We start from the raw sequence: 27,361 nt of genomic DNA on the forward strand, positions 1-27,361 counted from the left end.
TTCCTATCCTTCCTAGGCTGACTTTCTTTTTAAATTATTATTTTATTCAGTTTTATTTTCAATTCCGAATTCCCTCCTTTCCTCTTGCCCCTCCTCTACCCATTGGAAAGGCAAAAAAACCAAAACCCATAACAAATACATATAGTCATGCTATATCCAAAAGAAAACATGTTTTAATCTGTACCATTGAGTACATTCACCTGTGTACCTGAATTTTATTTTGAGGCATAATGCTTATATTTTCCATATTAAGAACATAAAAAGTATAGTACGAGGTCATTTTTATATATAGATACATCCAGTCTAGTATTTTGGCTCCAAAGTACAAATTATACAAGAGCCTGATTGTTACCCATTACATCAACTTCAAAAGGTTAAGAGTTATTTTAAGGAACAGTTAGGTGACTCTATGAATAAAATGATACGCCTGGAGTCTGGAGAATCCGGATTCAAATCTGACCTCAGATGCTCTCTAGCTGTGTGACTCTGAGTAAGTCACTTCACTGCAATTGCATAACCTTTATTGTTTTTTTGCCTTGCAAACAATACTTATATCAATTTTAAGACAGAAGGTATGGATTATTTTTTAAATATTCCTAGTTTCTTTTAATCCCCTGGTGTAATAACAAAAGAATTAGACTAGGTGAATTCTAAGGTACCTGCCACCTCTAAAATTTTGTATTCTACCATCTATGAATATGTCTGAATCTTTTTTAAACTCGGTTTTATTTTCAGTCTATACTATGCCTTGGAATAGAGTTCCATTAGTGTAGTTCCTGTTAAAAAGAAATAATATTTTCATATGCCCTACATTTAACTCCCAGAAGTTTCTGTCTCATGTTGGAAACATGAAACATCCCTTTTGATGTTCCAGAATCAGATATTCACCTTATACATCTTCTTTATAGACTTCAGTCAGCGCCCCCTCCTTTGTCTTTTGAGATTGAAGATTTATCATTTGTTTAGTCTTTCATTATATATGAACTATTATATAGCATTGACTTGGTTCTTTTAGTTCCTCTGTTTGAACCTTTTCCAGTATTTGCCCTAATTTATGGTGGCCAGTGTTTCAGGTACCTATATACCATGGTTTTTATACATGAAGAGAAGAATGCTTTGCTATTTCATTTCTCTTGTTAATAATTTATTACTATAACTTAACTTTTTTAGACTAACTATAAGCTCTGTAAGGTCAAGAGCTAGTTTTTCTGAATTGTGTATTTTTTTCTAGCACCTGTCCAAAATGCCCTGTAATTTGAGTGTTCAATAAATGTTTGCTTACTTACTAAATAATTAAGTGTATTTAATTTCATTTTTATTTTAGGCCTACTAATAGGAAACATATTTGTGAAGTTTTGCTGGATTATTTGCTCCTTAACCATTTGTATATTAGAAAAAAACATGACAATTCACCAAAGAGTCTCCAAAGACTTTTTGGACCATTGAACAAATGGAGCATGTTTTGTTCCTTAAGAATATGCCACCAGAGCAGGGACTGTGTTTGAGGAGCTATGCTTTGTGCATATTATTAAAATTTGTTTTAGTTCAAACTAAATGTAATTTTCAAACTCCAAATCTTCCAATCCAAAATTTTAATTCCTATAACTTTTGCTCTCACCACTGAGTCAAGTTGTTTCTTTGCTATTTAAATAATGTTAGACAGTTTCTGATTGCTTATTTGCCACTAGCTACTCTGCTGCCTAGTAAAATTATGAACATTTTTCTTGTCTTTCAGGTACAGAGCTCAGGGAATAAGCGCAAACAAATTCGTTGACTCTACATTCTACCTTCTGTTAGATTTGATCACATTTTTTGATGAATATCATAGTGGTCACATTGACAGGGCCTTTGATGTAAGTTTGAAGAGCTTTGTTCGAAGTGGAAATTAGTAAATGCCCTTGAAAATCTGAAACATTTCACCATTTAAAAACAAGGAAATATCATCACATCATATATGTTTGGGGCTTAAGAGGAAACAAATAGGATCCAAGAACTTTTTTAAGCATTTCATTTTTTTCAGTCATTTATAATTAAGATAATTTTAAATCTCCAAATTAAAATTTAATTTTGTGTCAGTAAGATACAATCAGAGGGGATTTTTGTTATTGTTTTAAAGAAGGATAAAAGGGAGACCCTTTATGTACATTTTAGAATTATTTCCATGGTCTCAATATGGAAAATAACTAAAAAGTATTTTTCATCCACATTCTGTTTTTCACAGATAATTGATCGTCTGAAGCTTGTGCCCCTGAATCAAGAAAGTGTGGAAGAAAGAGTGGCTGCCTTCAGAAACTTCAGTGATGAAGTGAGCATTTCTCTCTCTCAATAGATCTTTCTCCCAATCTATAAAGTTTTTATTTTGGGGCGGTACAATTAACATTACAGTGTTCTCCTAGAATAAATGAGATCTGGGTTGATCTAACTGGGTTTGATTTGAATTGTTAGTACTCTCGCATTAGAGACAGCTTTAGGAGTTTCAATGACATGAGCCCATCACAGCCTAATAGAAGGAAATCGCAAACAAATAATCCAAGCACTCTTTATTACTATCTTACTATGAGTATATTTCATCGTTTTACAAGCCATAGAATACTATGATGCCTCATTCACAATCTGATGGAATTTACAGCTCAACCTTCTTTGTAGCCACAGGCTTTCATGGCCTCCATGTAATTGGATCTACATTCCTAATTATAAGTCTAATATGTCAATTCTATTTCTATTTCACTTCAACCCACCATTTTGATTTTGAAGCAGCAGCTTGATACGAATACTTCATAGATGTCATATCAATTAATGAGACTCATGTTTTTCTATTATAATTAGTACTACTGATTTCCAATCGTTACGTTCTGGGTAAAACCAGAGAAAAATAATTAGCCTCATTATTACACTAAGAACCAATTCGCTCCTAGCAACTATTTTAGTCATAATAATCACCTTCTCACTTCCTTAAGTCTATCTGTACTTGGAAAAATCTAGTCCATATGAATGTGGTTTTGACCTACTAGGTTCAGCCTGATTACCATTCTCTATAAAATTCTTTCTAGTAGCAATTACATTCCTTCTATTTAACCTAGGAATTGCACTTTTTCTTCCTTTACCATGAGCTATTCAACTCCCAACCCTAAACACTATACTAGTTGAGATATATATATAGCTAGCTAGCTAGCTAGTACAGTAAAAGGAGTCAGGGCTTGGAGTCAGGAAGGCTTGGAAAATCCTGCCTCAGGCACTTATTAGCTGTGTGACTCTGGGCAAGTCACTTAATGTTTCTCTGTTTCAGTTTCTTCATCTGTAGAGCAGAGATAATAACATCATCTACCTTCCAGGGTTATTGAGAGGACCAAATGAGCTAACATATGTAAAGTACTTTACAAGCCTTAAGGTTAGCTATTTTTATTATACCCAGATGCCACCATATTTTTGACCAACTGAAGTATTCCAGGCAAGTAATAGGGATACAAGTAAAGCATACAATTTATTGTCATTTCTCCCATAGTCCTGGAAATACCAAGAGTAAATATTAATTTTATTTACTGGCAGAAATATTACTAAATACTATGCAGAGCATCAGTGCCTTTGTTTACTTTGCTTATTAGGGCTAGTGTTTGAAAAAAAATTTTAGCCTATACTTCTTCAAAAGAATATTTTGTTCAAAAATAAGTTAATATAAGAAACAATTCTGCTTGTGTTCTTGGTTTTTTCCCATCCTAGCTTTTTTTTTAAATACTCCCAAAATAAATTTTCTTTTTCTAGAAAGGGGCAGGGTTGGCTTATGATATTACTAGACTATATAGGTGAGTCCTCAACCATATCCCTTAAAAATTCTCCATTAATGACTAAAATGTAGAGAATTTAAAGATAGAAAGAACTTTCATTTAACCCCCTCATTTTATAGATGTGGAAAATTTAGTCCAGAAGAAGTTAAATGATTTACCCAAGGTCTACACTTAATCAGTCAGTCATGTATTTATTAAGCATTTATTACATGCCTACCGTATGTGCTTACAAAGAAAGGCAGAAGCAGTCTTTGCCTTCAAGCAGCTTACACTCTAATGGAAGGAACAAGATACAAAAAAAATAGACATATATAAGATACATGCAATTGAAAGAAGGTATCTCAAGATGAGAAGAGGCAAACATATGAGAAGACTGGGAAAAATCTCTTACAATAAAGGATATTTGAGGTGATTCCTGAATGAAGCCAGGGAAACCAAGAGGAGGAGGTAAAGCTGGGAGGGGTATCCATGCTCTCTGACTCCAATGCTCTTTCCAATATGCCTCTGGATAAGGATTGCCCTATCCTCATATCTTTTAAAATGCAAATACTTCTGGCACAGGGTAATGTAACAATCAGTGCTTTAGTAAAGATTGTATTATTTTCTTGCCAGAACAAACTACTTATATGACTAGAAGTAAAGGAGCAAAAATGGCAGCCAGAGTAAAGACAGACTGTAACCATTTAATATTTTTGCCTAAGGCCTGGTTGGTATGGAAGATTGTCAGGGGAAGGAGCTTCATTTGATATATTATTCTTGTTATAACACTCTGATAGATGATATACATCTGCAACAGTGTACCTTGAATGCTTCTTAGTTAAGGATAATCCCCAAAGTGAATGCTTTGTGCTATTGTCCCTCCTCAGTTGGTTTCTATGTTCTAATACAGGTCAGACATAACCTGTCAGAAGTGCTTCTTGCCACCATGAACATCTTGTTCACCCAGTTCAAGAGACTAAAAGGCACAAGCCCATCTTCAGTATCCAGACCACAACGGGTTATAGAAGACAGAGATTCTGTAAGACCCCATTTCCTCCAGAAATCATTCTGAGAAAACCATTTCTGGCTCTACTATAAATGTGTGATTCCAACAGGTTCTCTACAGCCCAATTTTCCTGACATTTCGAAGTATTCACAGTTGACTTATGAAAAGGATACTAATTAACCTGGTCTGTAGGATAAAACGTAGCATTCTTGCTATTTCCTTTTAATAATACCCACTGAGTCGGTTATTTTTTGTTTATTTCTTCAAACCAAAGCAAAGATCTTTCCTCTTAAGAAAAAAAGATGTCCTAATTTAGAAATAACACCTTTAAAAAATATACATATATATATATATATATCCTAGGTATATATACCTAGGATCTCAAGTACTTTCATTTTAATGAAACAAAAATTTCATTAAAGTGAATTTTCCCTCCAAATGAAGATTGTTCCCCATAGCGGACAGATCTTCAGAGTCATAGGAATCAGAAATATTTGTCACTTCTATTACTAGCCTCTAGTGATTAACTCTCTGTATTTACACAGGCTAGTTCTCAGATATCATCTATTGCCTCTTGTTGGGCCCTTCCCAATTTAGTAGAATCTATGAGAACTCATACACCACTAGTGTGGCCTTTAAGTGCCTGCCCATCCATCATTCTGTCCATATCATGACAAAGCATCATAGTAGAACTCTGATAGAGATATTGCCCCTAAACATAAAGCTAATTTCTATTTAGAGTTTGAGAAATTCCAGGTCACCTGAGCAGGCTCCTGATGATGATGTAAAGTTCATAGAAAGGAGACTACATCTGAAAAAAAAATGGTAGAACAGTCTTAGTCCTGGTAATGACATTATAAGCTTTTTGTGGCTTATGTTCTTATGTGAACAGCTAAATCAAGCCAGTTTGCTTAATCAGCATAAACTATTTGATACAATAAAATTAAAAGAAAGCATGGTAAGATATTAGGTTATTAATTTTTTTCTTCAGTTTACTTTTGTACTAGAGTTTCCTCATGCGGTATATATTCAAATCTGACTGGCACTGAACAAAACTGTAATAGATTTGGCTTTATTGAGAATCCTAACTATCATGTTCAAAAATGTTTGCTGTTTAATATTTCTGCTTAATGTTGGGTTTTCTTTACAAAACATGTAACTAATGAGTGGTAGGAAATCTTCCATCTCTAAAAACACTGGAGCCATTACCCAGAAATCCCTTCATTTAAATTTCAAGTCCAGAGGGTCATCATGGATAAGCTTCTCATGATGCCATCTGCAGCCATCTTTCCTTAAGCCATGGTCAAAGGCAATATGAGCTAATGGGCATGTCCTATGTGTTTTGTATCATATCCTAGCATTTGTTACCCACCTTGCCTACACTTTTATACAAATCTAATTTTATGTTGATTTGAACTTATATTATTCTTGACCAACTTCCAGGAATCTTATGAGATTAGGTGAATGACCTCGAGGATAGAAATACTTGCTATGGGGGGGGGAGGGGATGTATTATTAGTAAGCTACTAGATATGCCTGGGCCATTTTTTCATGTCTGAAGTGCATCTTTTGAAAACTAGCTAAATAGCCTATAAACCTAAGGCACCTTAAAATAAATTTCCTAAACATGCCCTCTTCACCATCACAAAAGGTAGCTTGGAGGATAGGTCTACCTGCCCAGAAAGTGGCTATCTGAATGTAAAGTGAAAGTACCATCTAATGAGTCAGTCCATTTGCTAGATACATTTTGATTATATTGAAACAGTTGGAAACACATTTCATTCCAACTCTGTCTATGTATTTTTAATAAGCTTTTAAAGAACACATAATGAGCATTCTTCTGGCATCTTAAATTTCCATTTGGGCAGCTTACCTGTAGTTACCGTCATAGCTCTCCATTCTCTCTACCACCTCCCACCCCATTTTCAAGTGGAAGTATTTCTTTTTCACGAATGTTCATCAATTAATCATAGAAAATATTCCATGTCTGTAGACTTTTAATCTTCTTTCAATATCTCATTCCCAATTCCAAAAATGGATATTTTTTGTGTCTTCCTTTCCACCCCAATTAATGTTTTTCTTTTCTATCTCTATAGGATTCTGGGGTAAGCATCAGACACTCATTCTTATGGGACATTTGCAATACCTCAACCCTTAACTTAACTCATTTGTTATTCTATACAGAAGTTACCATCCCAAATTTCTTTGTCCCATATCCATACTTTACTTTTTTTTTTAATAGAAAATAAACATTGCCCTGTTTTTAATTGCTAATGGATGCTGTCATTTAAACTCATAGAACAGTCTTGTCTTCCCTGCAACATTCTCCTGAAAATATCATATAAACATTAGCTTTATTCTGGAAAGGGCAGTAGCCTCTTACCTGGAGTACCCTAAGAAGGTGCTAAGCTGAGCCCTTGTAAATGAGTGGGGAGGAACAGAGGGATAGGAAAAAAAAGAAGGAAAAATAATAGAAAGGAAAAAAGGAACCAAGACTGATTTTTCTGGGATGAGATGGTAAAAAGCCACCAGAAATCACTGTATTTGTTACAGATGGCATACATCCCCTTTGAAAACTCAGTTCAGAGGAACATTATTCCCTAGGAAAAAAAGTAATATGACTGGAAAAGAGTTGTTCTGTGGTGTTAAAGTAATGGTAAATTTTAAGGAGTGTGGCTTGTTACTTTGTGGGTAGTTTGGAGCCTCCATCTTTGACAATTTTAGCAAGTCCCTATTGCTAAATAATCCTTCTTTCGACTAAGAGAGTTAATTCATCAATCTGATTAGACTTTACTTACTGGACACCAGAATTGATAACTATAAGCTAAGAACATAAGAAATGCTAGCCCTGTTCAGCCAGCTCAGGACATGGTGGTAACTCTACACATTGATGTTATATGTGAAAATTAACTTGGAGGATTTTTTTTCCTCTTTCTCTTAGCATCTCCGAAGTCAAGCACGAGCATTGATTACGTTTGCTGGGATGATCCCCTATAGGACATCAGGAGACACAAATGCAAGACTGGTGCAAATGGAGGTCCTTATGAATTAAGAGAGTATTTACACATTGTTACTGGTACATCAAAGGAATGGGCCCCCATTTATTTTATTTTAATTTTTTTTTCTATTCTGTATTTTTGTCAAAAAATAAATTTCTTTGATTTGTATTTCCTTTTAAACATCCTTTTATTTTCATTGTTTTGTCTTTTAAATTTTTTTTTAAGTTATTATTTGCATCTTGTAGAAGAATTGTTAGCAGTCCTAGGCCATTGAGCGAAATGAAATAGATCTTATTTGGGAAAGTTAAAAAACATTCAAAGTGAACAAACAGCTTCTGGGAAAGCATTGTTATTGATACTAAATGTTCAGAGATGAGGACACATGACACTCACCACCACTAATGACAACTTACATTTATATAACTAGTGCTCTTAAGATTCCCAAACTACTTTACCCTTGTTGTTTTTTCTTACTGTCACAACAGCTCAATGAGGTAGGGTGGAGATTATAATCATTACTTTTTTATAGATGAGGAAACTGAGGCCCAGAGATACTAAATTGCTTAATAGAGGCAGAGAACTTCTGTTTGGTTTTGGATGGCTGTATAAGATGAAGAGGAGAAAAACTTTCAGTCCTGGAGTTAATTGTCAAGTTATTGGAAAGAGAGGAGGAAGAAAATTTTGTCCCCTGATGAGAAGATTCAGGTCTTAAGAGATGAAGTAGAATTTTGTTAACAAAGGGAATAACTTGGATAAGCCACCTAATGTTTGTCCTTCTGTATACAGAGCCTTGGGAATGCAGAAACAGCTGAAGCCATGTTGTGAAAGCAACTAGGAATGAGACTTTATAAGTTACAACTAATTTCCAAATAAGATTTCTCCAAAAACATGTCAGTGTGACCAAAAAAATGGCTAAATAAGTCATCTTGAACATTAAATCCTATTCAGAGAGGTTGGCCCACATTGTCATAATTTAACCACTAAAAGTGTGAGGCAGTGAAAATGGGCTCAACTTCTGTCTTCAAATAGGTGAGTGAAACCTTTGGTAGTTGACCAGTTCAGTGCTTACCAGAATTCAGTCTACAAAATAAACTATCTTCCTTAGTGAAACACTAAAAGACATGATGGGAGTCATACTGATTATAGGTCATTGTTCAAAGACCTATAGACTTCAATTACTTGGATTTTCTTAAACCAGTCTTCAGAGTGAAATCTGAATTAGAATTTGTGAACTGCCTCAAAGTTGAGCCTTCAGATTTATCAAGCTTACTGATATACTAAAAATATTGAATTAAAGTGCTTTACAAAATACATTCCATGTGCGTTTGACCCTCTGGATGGTCTAAGATCTAAATAGCACAGATGATTACTTCGGGATTTTTCCAGGCTATGGAGTAGTTAGCTTGTGTCATTCATTCAGTGATCTTTTCTTTAAGTCCATAGGGTGCTAGGAGGCACTAGTGTTATTGTTGGGCCAGAAGTCAAAGTAGACATTAGTTTGGATCACAGAATCATAGATTTAGTTCTTGTGGGTATTCTAATCCAAAACTTCCATTTGTTGTGTTAGAAAGATGAGGCTCAAGGGGGCAGCTGGGTAGCTCAGTGGATTGAGAGCCAGGCCTAGAGATGGGAGGTCCTAGGTTCAAATCTGCCTTTAGACACTTCCCAGCTGTGTGACCCTGGGCAAGTCACTTGACCCCCATTGCCTAGCCCTTACCACTCTTCTGCCTTGGAGCCATTACACAGTATTGACTCCAAGATGGAAGGTAAGGGTTTTTAAAAAAAAGAAAAAAGAAAGAAAGATGAGGCTCAGAAAGGGGTTGAGATTTGCCCAAAATCACACAAGGTAGTTGGCAGCAGAGAAAGGGTTTGAATCCAAGCCCTCTGACTCCCAAGTCCAGCACTCTTGCCACTATATTAAGTTGATAACTCTTCTTTATTTAGTCCTTGAAAGTTTGTAAAGTACTTCACATACATTATCTCATTTGAGTCTCACAACAGTCCTGTGAGGTAAGTATTTTTGTTTCCCCTTTTTAGAGGAAGAAACAGGTTCAGAGAGAGTAAATTATTTGCCCCTGGTCATAGAGATTCTACATGTCAGATGTGGGATTTGGAAGAACTCAGTTCTTCCTGTTGCCAAGTCTAGAACTCAGCAATGCTACCCTGCCTCAAGGGCAAGGACTCTTGACTTTTGGTAGTTTGGTTAACCCTTCTTAGAATAATGTCTTTAAATGCACAAAATAAAATACATAGGATTAGGAAGGAAATCAATTATACTAAAATGTAGTTATCAAAATATATTTTAAAACACAAGTTAATAGATGCCAGCTTAAGAACCTCTGTCCTAGAATCTCTACCTTTCATTTGAGTAGAATTGCCTCACATTCTGGATTTCTCAGTGACAAGATTTATAAGAGGATCCATACAAATACACCAATAGCCTAGTTACTGCTTATCAGCTTTCTATATGTGTGATCATTGTGTTCTTTTCATTAAGCATTCAATTCAAATCTGTCTCTGCCTCATTCAATGTCTGATGTGACCTGCCAGTTTTTATTTTAGCAACAACTTCATATCATCTGGAACATGGCACATTTATTGCCAAGGTAGAAAGGTGAAAACTAGGCTCATGTTGTCTTCATTGTACCCTTGCCCAAGCCCTCACACATTATGGGTTGGTTTTTTTTTTGTTTTGTTTTGTTTTTAAATGTATGACCATTTCCTAATGAAGTAAGCTCAGGAGGTCAGCTAAACTCTGTGGTCAACAAATTAGAGGCACTTGTTGATTTGCAAAATTCATGGTGGAAATGTACATTTTGTGATCCAACTCATGGAACTTGGTTTTATAGCTTATGAATCAACTGGGGCATTCTCCTCCTGAGGAGCCCTGAGATCATGTAATGTCACTTGTGTATTTTTAGTTCCTGCCTCCTTGTATTCCATTTTTTACTTGAATATCAGTGCATGCAGCTAATTTGCAGAGCTCTAAAGCAGCCAACTTTCAATTCTCCCACACTGAATACTCACTTTCTATATGATGGAAGCCCTATGCTTTTTCCTCAGGCCCACCTTTTCATCAGTTTCACTACTTAGCATTCCTCCTGGGAGAAGTGGAACTGAGCTTTTATTCTTATTCATTTAAAGCTCAGGTGAAAGGATTGAAGGGGAAAGATCTTAAAATTGTACACCAAAATGAAAATTTGGGTTATGCTTTGTGTCATTTGTCCATAATCATCCATTCCCTTCCTACTGTGTATAATTGAGAGTTGGCTGTAGGTGTCCCCACAAAACAAAGCACTATATTTGTCAACCTGTGTATAATACAGCTTTATTTGACAGACTGCCAAATGTCCTGTACCAAAAATCACTTGTATTAGAAATACTTCCTGTCCTGAGCTGGAGAGAGGTAAACAAACCGGTTTGTCTCACAGCCAAGCTTTTGAAGCCTTCTCCCTTTTTTCCCCTTTTGGTTCTCATACCCTTTTCTTGTCCCATCACCCACCGTGCAGTGATTACTTGAGAAAACCATTTGCCTTGGTTCACACTTGATTCTGTTCCAATGATTGGACCTAAAAGACAGACAAAGAGGTCCTCATCAGGACTGGAACTTGATTCTTTGACTCAAAAGTAGCCATCGAGGCTGGGTCATTTTAGGGAAAAATACAGCCTACTTTAATGGGAAAGAAACCATGGGGGGTGTTAGATTTTTCTTTAGTGATTTTTCTGTGATAAAAGGCACTAATGGAAATCTGGCATTGGGCTGAAAAGCAATTAAATGTGCTTTGTGTCTCATTTTTATTGCCTTTAACTTGGTCTCATTGAGCCTCCAAGTCTCGTGGTGGGGAGGGTGGTCCTGGTTTCTGTTCTCTTACCCCAGTTAGAGGACAGCAGCAGGACCCAAGGTGTAGGGGCATAGTGTAATGGGCATAGCCAACTCACATTGGTTGGCCTGCATAGAACTGCAGCTTCAATTGGGGAAGCTCTTTGCAAGGCCAAGTTACTTGTGAGCCATTTGGATGGTGTGCACTGGTTCCATTCCAGCTGTCTCTGCTGGCACATGCTGTACTGCTGAGAGGCTTTTGGTCATGTGGCACCAGATGATTGGAAGCACTCTCACTAAAGTGGATTCCTGTGATGTGTTGCAGCCTCTGTGGTTTTTTAGATGATGGAAATTACAGTGCAAGATGGATTCACTTTAGACGAAAAGGAGGCACTAAATGAAATTAGGCATTGAAACACATAGGAGAAGAGCCATGCTGTCTGGACCATGCTGTATGACTGTGTGCCCAGCAATGACCTTGGCTATCATGAACAACTTAAGATTTCTGCATCAAGTAAAATTTGTAAGGGGAGTGGGGATGGGGATGATGAAACATACAAGGCCCTCTTAATTTGTGCCCTTTTGTGTTTGTGAAAGAGAAAAGGAAACAAAAGAGTCTTTGCTCTATTCAGCTTGCCTTATTTCCATGTGTCCTGCTTTTCTGGTTTTCTTATGGTTGTCACTGGTGTATTTACAAACATTGCTAGAGGAAGCTGTACTCTGCATGTCCTTTTCCATAAAGTAATTCGTTTGTTTAGATTGCTTCTTTCACTACTGTTTCAAATGAACTATCCAGTGAAAAGGTGAACGCCTTGGGAGTTGAGAGACATGGGTTCTGAAAGTTTCTCTGCTACCAATGAGTTATGTGGATTGAGCAAGTCATTTTATTTTACTGAGATTTCTTGTTTCTAAAATGAAAATGGTGAACCAGGATCATTTTTGTGGTCCTTTGTAGCTCTAAAATTTTAGGTTTCTGAACTGGGAACAACCAAAAAGTATCAGGAAAGATGGCCTATTAGTATTGCCAAAGGGAAACCTACAGACCCCAAATTGACTTCCCAAAATTATTCCCAATATTCTTTCTGACTAAATAAATGTTTATTAGTTTATTGATTCTCAGAGGAGAAAGGGACCTCAGAGGTCATATAATTTAGTCTTCTGGACCAATTAAGGTATTCATCCAGTCTCTATTTGAATACTTAGAAGTGGCTACTTTCTTTGACACTACTAATCATGAGAATATTTTTCTGTATCTTGAGTTTATATCTGCTGCCCATTGTACTCACTTTGTACTCTGCTGTAACACAGAAAGTCTGACCTTCTACATGATGGCCTTTCTAATATTAGAAGTCCGCTACCCTGAACTCACTAAGTCTTTAGGCCAAAAATCCCATTCCATCAACTAATATCTATGTGATATAGTTTCCAAATGGACCATTCACTATGAGAAGCAGCATATTAGACTGGAGAGAGGACTGGATTGGTGTCAGAGGGCCAGGGTTCAAATCTCACTCTTGTCACTATCTAGTTGACTTGAAGTCAACTTAACCCTTCTGAGCCTCAGTGCCCTCATGTAAAAGGCTGGACTAGATGACCTGTAAGGTCCTTTCAGCTCAATTCATCTGTTTGTCAGTCGCTTCTAAAATGAAGTACCTGGAAATGAACACAGTATTTGAGGCTTATATCAGCTCCCTTGTACTGGGCATGCTATAGTTAGAAAAGCAGCTGAAGGATCACATTGCTTTTTCAGTTGTCTCATCCCTGGTAACTCCTGTCCAATCTGTTAATGCGGAAAATCTCTCCATACATTTCCTGTGCAAAGCAGTGTTTTGAAGTAAGATCTTGAAATCAGGCAGTGCTTAACCTAAATGAGTGTTTCAGCACTAGTAGAACTCAAGGCACCCTGGCACCTGACAGACAGGAGGGACTAGAAGAGGCTCCTCCCCAACATATCTCAAATTGTACTATGTAGGCTGGGATGTTTCATATTTTAGCCTGTCACAGTTCTATGTTTAGAGAAAAGCCTCCCCCCCCCCCTTTGATACATGGTAGAGAAGCCAGAGGCAGTGTTTTCAGTGGCCATATGCCCCTGTGCAATTTTAGGAAAGTAGCCCTATAGCTAGGAAACAGCTTTTTCTTTCTGACCTCCTGATTACTGTCAGTAATACTGTCAGAAAGTAAAAAGACAGAAAGGGGAAGCCAGATCAGTAATACTTAAAGAGAGACTCCATTTAGAGTCAAAGGATTATAGATTTAGAATTAGAAAGGACCTGAGAGGTCAGTAAGTCTGGCCCCAACAAAGGAAGAAATGAAAACTCAGACTAAGTGATTAAGTGATTACACAGGTAGTATTAGGAGGCAGATATTTGAAGCCATGTTCTCTGACTAGGTCCAGCACTTCTACATGATGTCGCCACTTAAGTGATTGAATATCATTTGGAAGAGGACAGAGACTTGAACTGATACAACTATCAGACAGGCATCCGAGAAAAGGGAATAGAAGCTAGTGTTTCTAAATTTAGTTTGAGAGACTATAGCAGGTCAAGCACTGTATCTTCCAGTAAACTCTTGCTTATTGGCATCTCAGCCAAGTAGTGGTCAGATTTCTGGCCACAGCAAAGTCAGATCTATGTTGTGAAAGCCTATGGAAAGTCATGCCACTGGATGAGAAATGTTTGGTTATGTTGATAAATTCAAGTTATCTGGTGAGCCCTGTCATGGAGAAGTTGGGTACCTCTCTAGAGAAATTGTTTCCTTTCCCTATGTGGTACCTGGGATGGAGAGTGGTCTTTTGGTGCTGGCTGATGATGTGCTGCTAGCTATTTGACCAATGTTATGACTGCTGTCTTCTTTCTGTGGCAGGGAATGCTACTGTGCAGTCATGTTTTTCCAGAAGCATTCTCTTAGCCAAATCCCAGACTGGAATAGGGAAAGTAGAGGTAGCTTAGCCACGCTGCCATCTCAGAGTGAAACATTATCACTTGTCTCCAGCTTCGGTCTAGCCTGGCTAGATACAACCAATGAGTCATTTGGTACTTCACCAGCTGATATTAGTCATACCTGTGGTGAAAAACGAAGGGCCAAACATGAGACTTCAGGGGCCCAGTAGAGGCCTCCAAGGGAGACTGGATGGCCACTTGTTGGCGATAGAGAAGGAGGTTGGATTAGATAACCTGGAAGGGCCCTTTACTTGTGCCCCTCATCTCAGGAGAGCAGAATCTTTTCCCTTGTCCATACCACATTGTTCTTATTGGTGAAATAGGGAGGTTGGATTCAATTATCTAAAGGCATAGTGCTGTCAATTTGTTAAAACATTTCTAATTTCTTATCCCTCTTCATCCTCAGAGCATTTTCTTGAGGGTATGGGAACAGATGGCATCCCCATTTGTCAAATAAGAAAACAAGCATGGAGGCAAAGGAATTTGCCCACAGACTTCACTGCATTGAAGTTAGTGGCAGAGCTGGGTTTAGGACCCAAGTCTCCCCTTAGCTTATCCCTTCAGCATCTAAAGACCAGTCCTGTGTACTGTCAGGGAGTCACAGACTTCCAGATAGAGAGCAGAGGTCTTCCAGTCCAGCCCATCTACCACATTCCCAACAAGGGATCCAGCTGCCTCTTAGACCTCCATTAATGAGAATCTCTGGTTTCCTCAGAGGATCATAGTATTAGGGTTCAAAGGAAACTTTGAGGCCATCTTGTTCAATTCCTTCATTTTACAGATGAGGAAGCCCAAACCCAGACAGGTGAAGGGGTTTGCCGAAATCATACAACTGGTGAGCTAAGTGTCAAAGCCAGGATTTGAGCTCAAGGCCTGTGGCTCCAGATCTAGCAGTGCTCTTTCTACCACACCTTGCAGCCTTCTCATTTACTCTCTACATTGGAAGATTGTCCTGGCTAGAGTATAATGCAGAGGCTAAGCAGCCAGTAATGGCTGGTATGCCGGCCCCATTGCCACTCCTGCAACGCTAGGTCAGAGGCCTCTGCCCCCATAGGGCATCTAGGTTTTAATGGCCATTGTTGGAGGAGACGAAAAATGAACCCATTGAAAGATCATTCTGATGAGAAATGTCCCAGGAAACTATAAAGGTGAAGCAGAATGACTGCATTTTCCAAATCGCTTGGGGTGGGGGGGTACAGTAAAGCCACAGAACATGTTTGGAAACAAAAAGACTATGCAGGATCAGATTAGTTTGACTCGTTGGCAACTGCAGTAAAACAAATGAAGAAAGCTAGCTGGTATGGTCATGACTTGATTGCTTAGCCTATGTTTACTTTTGGTACTGAGGATACCTCCTGCCACTGCTACTTAAATTCATTTTGGTGCAGTGGGTTCATGACCCCAACCAGGTCCCTTAACTGGAAATTTCTCCAGCTAAGCTTGGGTGCTGGGGGGGACAATGAACACCCAACAAAGCCAACTGCATGCTCTCTAGGAAGGCATCAGCCACGTGGCACAGGCCCAGGGCTAGTTACACACACCAGGGACAAGGACAAAGGGGAACCTGACTTCTCTGTGAGGGCTTATAAGAGGGCATGGAAAGGATGTGGGCTTCTCTACCTGTCTGTCTCTAAAGATGATTTGCCTTGCTGCTGACCACCTTGCTACGCCTGGAAGGGGCAGGAGCCCAGAGCCTCAGCCACCACGGATTCTGGTATTGTTGCTGCAGCTGGTGTTGTGAATCAGGCCGACAAGCAGCTCATCCTATTACCCGGCTATTTCACTACACCAGGGTTGCATCATACCGCTCTCCTTCAGAAGGCTGAGAAGACGCATGGAATCCCGCCCCAGACATCCAATGGATTGCCACAATGAGTCCACCTTCTGTTGAGTGTTGCTACCATTGAGTGTTCCATTCTGAGTGCTGCTCTTTCCCCTCTCCCCAGCCTCCTAATAAATGGCCAGTCTGTAGAAGTCAGGGGGTTGTATGTGTGTGTGATTTCTGGGATAGCCATGATTTGGGGTGGTAGAGTAAGGGCTGAATTTCCCAAGACATTCAGAAGACAGACCATTTTCTTTTCCTGTGATCTTGGGATCAGAGACTTCCATGCATCACTCGCAGCCTCTCCTACCTATGATTCTAATCTATTTATGAGTTTCTCAACAAGGAGGCACTAAGTTGACACCATTTTGTTCCCACTGTTTCCCAAAGGTAGAGAAGGAGAAGTAATGGCCCGATAGAGACCACAAACTTGAGATCCAGTCCCTAAAAACCAGAGTGAGAACCCTCACCCACCCTGGAAGCTGGGTTGGGGCAGAGGAAAAGAAGGGGTAGTTCACAAGGATTGGCTAATTACATTCAAGTGACTTATGGGACTCCTTCCTTTATCTCCATCACGGATATGAGATTCACTCTTTGTGGTGGCCCCCCTCCTATGGAGGGGTACATGATGACCCTGAAGTTTCCCAAAAGGCGAGTTAACCCATTCCAGATTTTAAACAGAAGAAAGTGCAAATCAATCAAGCGATTAAGAGCCCACTGTGCCAGGTATTGGCTACAAAGACTAAAGTGAGTTAATACCTGCTCATAAGAGGTTCACGAGGCAGCCTGGGGTAATATATATGCACACAGAAAATGGGGGACAACTGGAGAAGGGCACTAGCACCCATTGGGGGTGGAAGAGTTCAGAAAAGGATTTACAGAGAAAGCATCAGGGGCTGAGCCTTGAAGGAACTAGGGCTTGTAAGGCATGGAAATGCACTGTTCTCCAGTGTTCTTAATCAGGATTTTTTTCCTCCTACAAACCCAGATTGAGGTTCATGTGAGGTGGTTACAAAATGGCCCAGTCACATGGGAATTTCAGAGCAGCTAGAGATAACATCTGCAGAAAGACACCAATGGGAGTAAATTAATAACTTCCCTCCCTCACACTCAGTCATTGGGGACTAAAGTGAATGGAAAAATGCTGAGTGGGTGGGAGAAATTGGGCTGCTCTTTAATGGGGCGTGAGCCCCTTGACTTTGAGGGCCCTGGAGGCATGCTTGAGAGCTTGCCAGCTACTGGTGCTTTTCACACTTGGGGGAACCTGGCACTTCTGCAAGGCTGAGGTTCTCAGCAGGAGCACCCAGGACAAAGGAAGGATATTGGGAAATTCCCTTCATGGTAGGAAAGGGCTCACTGGGCCCATGAGCCACTGAGGGGGTCAAACTCCTCCAGGTGTTCTCAGTTGTCAAAATCTGCTAAGACAAAAGCCAGGATCAGGGAGGTTTGGGAACCAGCGCTGCCCCCCCCTCCCGTCAGCCTGTTTATACCCCCCTCCCTCCTGAAATGGAAGGTTAAAGGACAATTTCAGACCTGCATGGGAGAGACAAAGCCAAGGATCCATCACTGTCTTCCATGTCCCATCAGCTCTACAGATGCTGTTCCCTTTACCAGTTGGTGCCCCTTCTTTCTGCTGACCACATCTAAGCTCACTGGTGAGGCTTTTTTTACACAAATTTATATTGCTCTCATTTTATTTTGTCTACCATCCCAGATAAGCCATCCCTTCTCCTTATCCCAGAGAGCTATCCCTTATCACAAAGCATTAAAAAAAAAAAAAACCCTAACCCTTTTTGTAGTTTCATCCCCACAATCTTCCTCTGTAAAAGAGCAATGATGCTTCCTTATTTCTTTGGCACCATACTTGGTTATTAGGCTATCACAGCTTTCAGTTTCAATTATTTTGTTCTTTCCACTTCCATTGTTCTAGTCATTGTGTATTTCTTGATCACTTGACTTTGGTATCAGTTCTTCCTATGATTATCTGTATCTCATTCATCATTTTAAAAAATAACCCTTACCTTCTGTCTTAGTGACAACTCTAAGGTGGAAGGGCATAGGCTAGGCAAATGGCGGGTAAAGTGACTTTCCCAGGGACCCACAGCTAGGAAGTGTCTGAGGCCAGATTTCAATCCAAGTCCTCTTTTCTCAGGGTCTGCCTCTCTATGCACTGATCCACCTAACTGTGTCTTCATCTTTTCTTTTCTTTTTTTTTTTTATAAAGGCAGAAGAGTGGTAAGGGTTAGGCAATGGGGGTCAAGTGACTTGCCCAGGGTCACACAGCTGGGAAGTGTCTGAGGCCACATTTGAACCTAGGACCTCCCGTCTCTAGGGCTAGCTCTCAATCCACTGAGCTACCCAGCTGCCCCCTTCATCTTTTCTTAATAGTACAATATTGTTACATTGCATTAAACTTATTTAGTCATTCTCCAATCTATGGGCTTTTAAAACATTTTCCAGTTCACTGAGGCTATAAAAAGTACCATAAATATTGTAGTCTCTATGGGAACTTTTTTTTTTTATCCAGAGGCAGCCTTGAAGCCAGAGAAACTTGGGTTTGAGCCTATATATGATAAATCCTGACTAGGTGAGCCTTAGCAACTTGTTTAACTTCTCTGTGCTCTAGACAAGTTGCAGAAAAGGTTGGGTCCTAGAGGAAGGAGTTTCCTGTGCCAAAGCAATCCCAGGTTCATTCCCTATTCCTTATCTTTCCTGAGGGCAAAAACCTAGCAGCAGGATCTCTGAATCAAAGTAGGTAGCCATTTTAGTAATTTTCTTCAATTTGTTCCAAGTTGCTTTTCTTAAGGGTTAGACCTCCCTTTACTAACAATGTGCCTGCCTTTGTACCACCTAGGGACAATTTCAAACCCAGTTAATCTCACGTTGGCCATAAATCATTTTCAGACTTTTAACTATCAGGGTGAACTTGGGCAAGTCACTCAACTTCATGTTTTGAAGCTAGACTTAAATTTCCGAGTCCTGGTTCCTCTGCATGGACACCTTCCACACAGAGCTCATGCGTTGTGATCCTGGCAGATCACTAAACCTCTGAGAGCCTGAGGCAGCCAAAGCTTTGGGTTAAAGAAGAGTGGCAGAGGGAATTTCCACTCCAGGAGTTTCCTTTGCCAATGAAATCACAAGATTGCATCAAAAACAGGAATTCTATGAGTGACAAACTCCAGCCCCCATCTTCTGGCCATCTAGCAGGAGGTTTGCTGGCCAAAGAGCAACTCTGCCTCAGTCCAGGGAGGGGGAGGGAAGACCTTCCTGAAATTTTTAGCAAAACAATTTTAAGTAGGCCTAATACACTCGAACTAGTAGCAGACCTGACCGTGTGAAGCTTCTGGGTCTGTGGGAAAACTTGACAATGTCTGGGTTTATTGACCCAACTCTGTGGAAGCAATTCTGTTTCATGAAACGACTGAAACGTCTTCCTCCCTGTGGCCCCTACGTGGGGATTTCTGATCTTGTGGGGTCTGTTCCTGAAAGAAACGGGACTACTCTTGGCTCAGAAGTCACAGCCTTTTCCACCGCAGCCTTCCAGCTCTTCATCCCCTCGTCATTATAATGGAAATTTCATTTTCCCACAATGAGAAGCCATGTGGTGTAGATTCTACATCAGAAGGACATGGGTTCAAATCCCAAGTCAAACATTTACTTAGCTGGGTGACCTTGGGCAGATCGCTAAACTATTCTGAGTCTTGGTTTCTACATCTATGACATAATGGGGTTGGACTCTGTTGCCTCTATGGACCCTTCTTGTTCTGAAGCCAATGATCCTGTGATCAAGTGGGAGAGCACTTTGCCTGAAAACCTCCCCTCTAAATCCCTCCAACATCATCCCAGCCTCCCTCAGCAGCCTCCTCTCAAATGACATCTGTTAATCTCGTTAATCTTTTAATCTCTTCCATATGTGTCTATATGTGTGGGAATTTATACAACCATGTCACAGTCAGAGCATGTGCCTCTATCCTGAAAATTTGCCAACTGAAAGAGAACCAAGAGGTGGAGTGAAAAGAGCACTGGATTTGAAGTCAGTGGACCTGGGTTCAAATCTCAGCTCTGGCACTCACTGTCTGAAAAATCTTGAACAAATCACTTCATCCCAGTGCCTGGCACATAATAGGGTATTTAATAAATGTCTAGGCAGATAGATGGCACAGTGGATAAAGTGCCAGGCCAAGAAGCAGAAAGACTCATCTTCATTATTTCCAATCTGGCCTCAGACACTTCCTAGCTATGTGACCCTGGGCAAGTCACTTAATCCTGTTGGCTTCAGTTTCCTCCTCTATAAAACCAGCTGGAGAGGGAAATGGCAAACTACTCCAGTATCTTTGGCAAGAAAACTCCATATGTCAGGGCAGCTGTTGGCTCAGTAGATAAGAAAGCCAGGCATACCTATGAGAGATCCTGGGTTCAACTCTGGCCTCAGACACCTCCTAGCTGTGTCACCTGGGCAAGTCACTTTACCCCCATTGCCTAGCCCTTACTGCTCTTCTGCCTTAGAACCATTGCACAGTACTAATTCTAAAATGGAAGGTAAGGGTCCTTTTTCTAAAAAGAAAGTAGCAGAAAGGGCTCCTGAAGAGTCAGACACAACTAAAACAACTGAACAGCAACAATAATAAATGGTTGATTGATTGATTCCTTTTCTTCATCTTTAAAATGAAATTGCTTCTTACCTCAGTGGTCCATTTAAGCTCAGCAATCTAAGATCTTGTCTCTGATCCCCAAGAGGTGGGGCAGGATGGAAATATGAAGGAAGGTCGACCTACCTAGAACCTACAATGAGGAAAGTAGAACTTGGCCATATCCCGAACTTGTGCATGAGGCCTGCGGAGGCCAGCCCTCCTCAGTGAGGGGGACTGAAGGCACAGAACCTGACCCGACGTCCAGCCCTAATAGTGCTCCGGTTTACAATCAAAGTTCCTATCTCTCTACCACTTTACAGTTTACAAAGTGTGGTCGTCACGAGGACCCATGAGATAAGCAGCACAAATAGTATCATCTAGCTAAGGAAACGGGCTTTGAAAGTGATTTCCAGGATTACAGGGAGCTAATAATAAATGTTAGGGCTGGAAATCCCTCCCATGATTCCAACTCCAATAGACTCTTCCCACTACCTCATCCTCACTGCTTCTCTCTCTCTCTCTCTCTCTCTCTCTCTCTCTCTCTCTCTCTCTCTCTCTCTCTCTCTCTCTCTCTCTCTCTCTCTCTCTCTCTCTCTCTCCTTCCTCTCTCTCCATTTCTCTGTCTCTCTGCCTATCTCTCTCCCCTTTCTCTCCTCTCTCTCTCTCCTCTCTCTTCTTTTTCTCTCTCTCCCTCCTCTCTCTCCATTTCTCTGTCTCTCTGCCTATCTCTCTCCCCTTTCTCTCCTCTCTTTCTCTCCTCTCTCTTCTTTTTCTCTCTCTCTCTCCCTCCTCTCTCTCCATTTCTCTGTCTCTCTGTCTATCTCTCTCCCCTTTCTCTCCTTTCTCCTATCTCCCTCTCCCTCTCTCTCTCCCTCTCTCTCCTCTCTCTTCGCTCTCTCTCTTCTCTGTCTCTGTCTGTCTGTCTGTCTGTCTCTCTCTCTCATTTATCCTTAGGGAGACTATGGGTGCTGGGGATAGAACACTGACTAGACTTGAAGCCAGGAAGACCTGATTTGGAATCCCAGCTCTAACACTTACTAGCTGTGTGACCTTGGGCAAGTCACAGACCCTCTGAATTTCAATTCCTATTTGTAAAATGAGGGAATTGGACTCAATGACCTCCACGGCCCCTTCTAGCTCCAAAGCCATTTTCCTTAGAAGGCCTACATACCAAGCTTCTCAGTTTGCCCAAGGCCCAGCTATGCTATGTTCAGTTTCTCATGGGGGAGCTCAAAAATTCTCTGAATAAAGCTGAGGTTCCTAATTTGGCATGAGTCATGGATCCCTTTGGAAATCTGAGGAAGTCCATGCCATTAAGGAGAATGCATCGGATCACAAAGAAATCAGTCCTATTAGGACACATTCTTTCAATAAAGTTCATAGAGTCCAGGTTAGAACCTCTGACATAAAACTACTTGGTGTAGGAACCCAAAAGCAAGTCAGGAAAGGTAACAAGAGGAAGGAGGTAGAAGGGCTGGGGCTAAGACCATAGTCAAGAAAAAGAGAAAAGTTGGAAAGGTGGGGGCAGCTGGGTAGCTCAGTGGATTGAGAGCCAGGCCTAGAGACGGGAGGTCCTGGGTTCAAATTTGACCTCAGCCATTTCCCAGCTTGACCCTGGACAAGTCCCTTGAGCCCCATTGCCTAGCCCTTACCACTCTTCTGCCTTAAAGCCAATACCCAGTATTGATTCTGGGGCAGAAGGTAATGGTTTAAAAAAAAAAGTTGGGGATGAGGACTGCCAAAACTATAGGAAATATACTTAAAAAATAAATGAACAAATGGAGAGAAAGTTTTCTCCAACTCCCCAGTCACATCCCTCCCCACAAGTCTGAACATGCACCCCAATACCAGTAGGTGATTTGGGCTGACCACCAGGCCCAGGACCGTTTCCAGGCCCCAGTCCTACTTTCTCTCTCCCACCTCGCTAAAAGCTGGGACATCTGCTGTACTCTCTGCCCAAAGATGTTAGGAAGCTCTTCTCTCCTTGCCTGGGACTGCACCCTGCTGCTCAAAAAGTCCCTGGCAAAAGCCATGCCCAGAGTCCAGAGAGGTAGAGGCCAGGGCCAAGGGCAAAGCCCTAAGCAATAAGCTCACATCTTTTCTCCAGGATCCAATACAGAGGCAGGTGTGGGGAGGAGGGAGGTCCAGCGAGCACCACTTCTGGCCTTAGGTCATAGTTCCAGCCTCTTTTTATCTCCAAGCCAATGGGGTGGAAAGGGGTACATTTTTTTCTCTCCTCCTCCCACCCCTGGGGGACCATTCACCAGCTCTGGGTGGTTGGGGCTAGTTGGTCCACTCTGGTTCCTTGGCATATAAAGCTGCCCCCAACAGCTTTGGCCTCTCCAGCTTCCCCCCACCGCACACACTCATTCACTCCCCCGTCGCTTTCCCCAACCCTCCCTTCCTCCACATCTTGGCATCATAGAACCTACGAGGTGGGAAGGCGGCAATGGCCGAACTGCAAGGCTCTGAGATCCCCGGGGACCCTGCCCTGTGCAGCGGCCGCTTCACTATCAGCACCCTGTTAGGGGGTGAGGACGGGGGCCGAGCCCACTATGGGCAGCCCGACGCGCCTCCTGCTGCCTACGACACAGCTCACAGCAGCACCTTCTACATGCGGACCTTCGGCTACAACACCATCGACGTGGTGCCCACCTATGAGCACTATGCCAACAGTGCCATGCCTGGCGAGGTCAAGAAGGTGAGGCCCACTCTGGCTGACCTCCACTCATTCTTGAAGGTAAGAGGAAAGTCTTTATGGGCCTCCACCCTCCTGCCCTTCCCCATCCCCCTCGCCGCTCCTTCAGTGGGATCCCGCCACTGGCCGGAAGAGGCTTTTTCTTCTCTTCCTTCTAGGTGACCCAGCTGTCACCACCGCCCGGCTCTGTCTCCGCCCCTCGAGGAGCCTGCTTTGCCTCCCGGGAAGAGTAAATGCTGGGTCTGGGGGGAGGTAGTGTCCAGGCCTTTGCTACCACCAGTTCCACTCCACAAACTACTTGGGTAAAAAGACCTCAGACTACTGGACAGCCCAAAGACCACGTGAAGGGCTCAGCGTGCACAGAGGGGGTTAGAATGCTCTTTTAGCGGACATGGCGACGAGGGCCGTCAGGCATTGAGGAGCCAAGCCAACACAGACGTAGGGGCAGCGCCATTTTTATTGATTATTCTTCTTAGCCGTGTGACCCCGGGCTCCTCTGCCCTCGCTTCAATCCCTGCCTCTGTGCCACGGGGCCAACACTAGCCACCTCCCAGGAGTGTGGTGAGAACCAATAAGCCAAAGCGCGAGCTATGGGGCGCCGGACAAATACAGATGTGACACGGTCCGTAGCCCTGCACGCCCTCTACCTGGCACTCGCACCCAGCTCTGGAATGGAAGGGACTGTGAATGGTTTTCCGAAAAGCGTGTGAAGATGAATCGGGCGGCTCTCCATTTATCCGCCCCGCGCCAACCCCACAGCCCCGGCCAAGCCAGCCATCCCTTCAGCACCTTCTCCTCAGGCTCCTTCCAGGGCTCTTTCCTGGACCTGCTTCTCTGCCATCCTCCCTAAGTCCCATCCCACGGGGGCTGGGGATTCCCCACAACACGTTCTCCGCCCTTCTCCCTCCCTGGAGGTGGACGCTGAGCCACCAATCCCTGGAATTTTCAGCAGGAAGGCAGCCACCTCCACTCCCTGGCCTTCGAGACCCGATCGGGCCACGAGCTGTCGGATGGATTGGTGGAAGATGCCAGCAGTGCGGCTGGGGAGAAGCCGTCGGGGGAGCCCGTGCGATTCGGCTGGGTTAAGGGGGTGATGGTAAGTGGACAAATTCACCATCTAGAGATTCTGAGATCCAAGAAATGTGAAGGGCTCAGGGCAGCTCGGCAGCTCAGTAGATACAGAGGAGAGGTCCTGGGTTCAAATGTGACCTTTGCTGTGTGACCCTAGGCCAGTCACTTAACCCCCATTGCCTAGCCCTTCTCACTCTTCTGCCTCAGAACTGATATTTAATATTGATTCTAAGACAAAAGGTAAGGATCTTTTTTTTTTTTTTTAAATGTGAAGGGCTCTTTGGGTTTTACTGATTATAAGCATGTGTGCTGCTGGGTTCTAGAAACAGTCTCTTCTCCACCTAAGAGAGGCAGTGTGGCTAAGTGGAGAGAGCCCTATATTAGGAGTCAAGGGACCAAGCTTCTAGTCTCATTCCCAATTCAATTTAACAGACATTTATGAAGCACCTATCATGCTCAAGGCATGATGCTTGGAGCTTCTCACCTTGGGCTCTGTGAATTTTTATTGGTACTTTGCTAATTCTGTTCCAACATAGTTGGCTACCTTTTGAATCCTCTGTAGTTTATTGCCATTTAAGAAGGGCTTCATAGGCTTCGCCAGACTGCCAGAGGGGGCCATGACATAGAAAAGGGTGAGTCCTTGGGATGGACCAAAACAACAACAACAAGGATGATACCGAACTGGAGGGCACGTCATCTCTGCCACAGAGCTCCGTGTGACCTTGGCCAAGTCCCTGGGGTCACCTCTAAGTGTCCTTCCAACCCTAAAGTTTTTTGTTCTGGATTCCTTCTGCCACTTTGTGCTTCTGCAATTCTTGGATGATGAGTAGAGCTATGGATTAAGACTCCTCTGATACTTCCCTGGGCCAGAGAGGCAGCCCAGAGTTCTCAATTCTCACCCAAGCCAGGTCAGGAGGTGCAGCTAAGGGCAGGGAGGTTCAAAGGTGGCCACTGGGAGATGATTTTTTTTTTGGGGGGGGAATCACAATAGTTCATGAAGGTCACTCATGGAGGCACAAAGAGGATGTGCCAGAGGAATGACCACACTGATGAGACCTAGATCTAATTTTTTTTTAACCCTTATCTTCTGTCTTGCTATCAATTCTAAGACAGAAGAGCTGTGAGGGCTAATGGGCTTAAGTGACTTGTCCAGGGCCACATAGCTAGGAAGTATCTGAGGCCAGATCTGAACACAGGTCCTCTCCATTCCAGGGCTGCTGCTCTATCCACCGAGCCACCTAGCTACCCTGATCCTAGATTTTTTTTCCATTTTTGAGGGGGAAATCACCTGTTAGAGTTGGAAAGGATCTCGGAGGTCCTCCTGGCCCAGCTCACACCTGGAAAGAGTCCCCAGTGGAACAAAGCCCAGAGGCTTAGCCATCTGGCCTCTATTTAGAGACCTTCGAGGGTGCAAAGGTTGGATTGATGACTTCTAAGACCCTTTTGCTGAGATGCTCATTGTTCTATATTCAGATAGCCCAGGATTTCCAGGCACAGAGAGACACAGATCTGAATCCCAGCTCTGCCAGAGCAAACCCCTTTCCCTCCCCAATCCCAGGTTCCCTTTCTATACTGTGGGGTCCTGCTGCTGCCCATCTACACTAAAGAGGTCTGGCATTTCTCTAGTGGTTTCATTTTTTCCTCCCCGTTAAAAAGTGAAAGGCAGGGACCATTTTGGTCTCTGCTTGCATCCTTAGCGCTCAACACAGTGCCCAGCACGTGGGAAATACTCACTGCATGCTTGCTGATCAACAGTTTGGCAGAGCAGAATGAGGGCTGCATTTACTGACAAAAGACAAAAGCTTTGCTGCTTCTACCTGTATGTGTCCACCTCGATCGAGCCCCTTCTTCCCTAGACTCATTTTCTCACCTCTAAGACAAATGAATTATTATTGCTAGATCGTTATTACTTTACAGTTATTGCAGTCATGTCTGACTCTTTATGATCCCAGTTGGCCTTTTATTGGCAAAGATACTGAACTGGTTTGCCATTTCCTTCTCCGGCTCATTTTACATATGGGGAAACTGAGGCCAACAGGGTTAAGTGACTTGTCCAAGGTCACACAGCCAATTAAGTATCTGAGGCCAGATCTGAACTCAGGAAGAGGAACCTTCCTGACTCCAAGCTTGGTGCTTTATTTACTGCACCACTTAACTGCCCTTTTGGACTAGATCCTCTCTCTTTTAACCCTAAACCTAGGATTTTCTAATGATGTGCTTTTGAAAGAAGACATAGGATTAGAGTGACTTATTATCCTCACCCCTACCTTCCCTGAAAAACTCTCCTTCAGCACCTAACAGACAGTCAGGGACCAGCTCTGGTATTAGCCTAGAGACCTTTGCCTTAGGACAAAGCTGAACTAGGAGTCTGGAGAGCAGGCTCTGGCCTCATCCCAATTCAAATCAAGAAGCATTTATTAAGAGTCTATTATGTGGGGGCAGCTGGGTGGCTCAGTGGATTGAGAGCCAGGTCCAGAGACAAGAAGGTCCTAGGTTCAAAACTGGCCTCAGATACTTCCCAACTGTGTGACCCTGGGCAAGTCACTTAACCCCCATTGCCTAGCCCTTAAAAACACTCTTCTGCCTTGGAAACAATACCCAGTACTGACTCTAA

The 27,361-nt window shown here is 42.1% G+C and overlaps 2 protein-coding genes and 1 non-coding gene across 4 annotated transcripts in view; all 3 read left to right on the forward strand.

Annotated features, from left to right (window-relative positions):
- NUP93 (nucleoporin 93) overlaps positions 1–11,558 on the forward strand; it is a 112,576-nt gene extending 101,018 nt beyond the window's left edge. For both annotated transcript variants that reach the window (XM_001365209.4, XM_007474885.3), the window contains 4 exons: positions 1,736–1,853; positions 2,222–2,305; positions 4,672–4,800; positions 7,709–11,558. In XM_001365209.4, the coding sequence (XP_001365246.1) occupies positions 1,736–1,853; positions 2,222–2,305; positions 4,672–4,800; positions 7,709–7,819 (442 nt within the window). In that variant the 3' untranslated portion in view covers positions 7,820–11,558. The remainder of the gene's footprint in view (positions 1–1,735; positions 1,854–2,221; positions 2,306–4,671; positions 4,801–7,708) is intronic.
- Positions 11,559–16,244: 4,686 nt separating this feature from the next.
- On the forward strand, positions 16,245–16,327 carry MIR138 (microRNA mir-138). Its single transcript, NR_032176.1, has one exon. It is a non-coding gene; the product is annotated as a microRNA mir-138 (primary transcript).
- Positions 16,328–23,302: 6,975 nt separating this feature from the next.
- Positions 23,303–27,361, forward strand: part of SLC12A3 (solute carrier family 12 member 3) — a 97,773-nt gene continuing 93,714 nt past the window's right edge. The window contains 2 exon segments of the mRNA XM_056812334.1: positions 23,303–23,718; positions 24,626–24,772. Of these exon segments, the coding sequence (XP_056668312.1) occupies positions 23,428–23,718; positions 24,626–24,772 (438 nt within the window). The 5' untranslated portion in view covers positions 23,303–23,427.

This window comes from Monodelphis domestica, chromosome 1 (genome assembly GCF_027887165.1).
Source record: "Monodelphis domestica isolate mMonDom1 chromosome 1, mMonDom1.pri, whole genome shotgun sequence".
NCBI lineage: Eukaryota > Metazoa > Chordata > Mammalia > Didelphimorphia > Didelphidae > Monodelphis > Monodelphis domestica.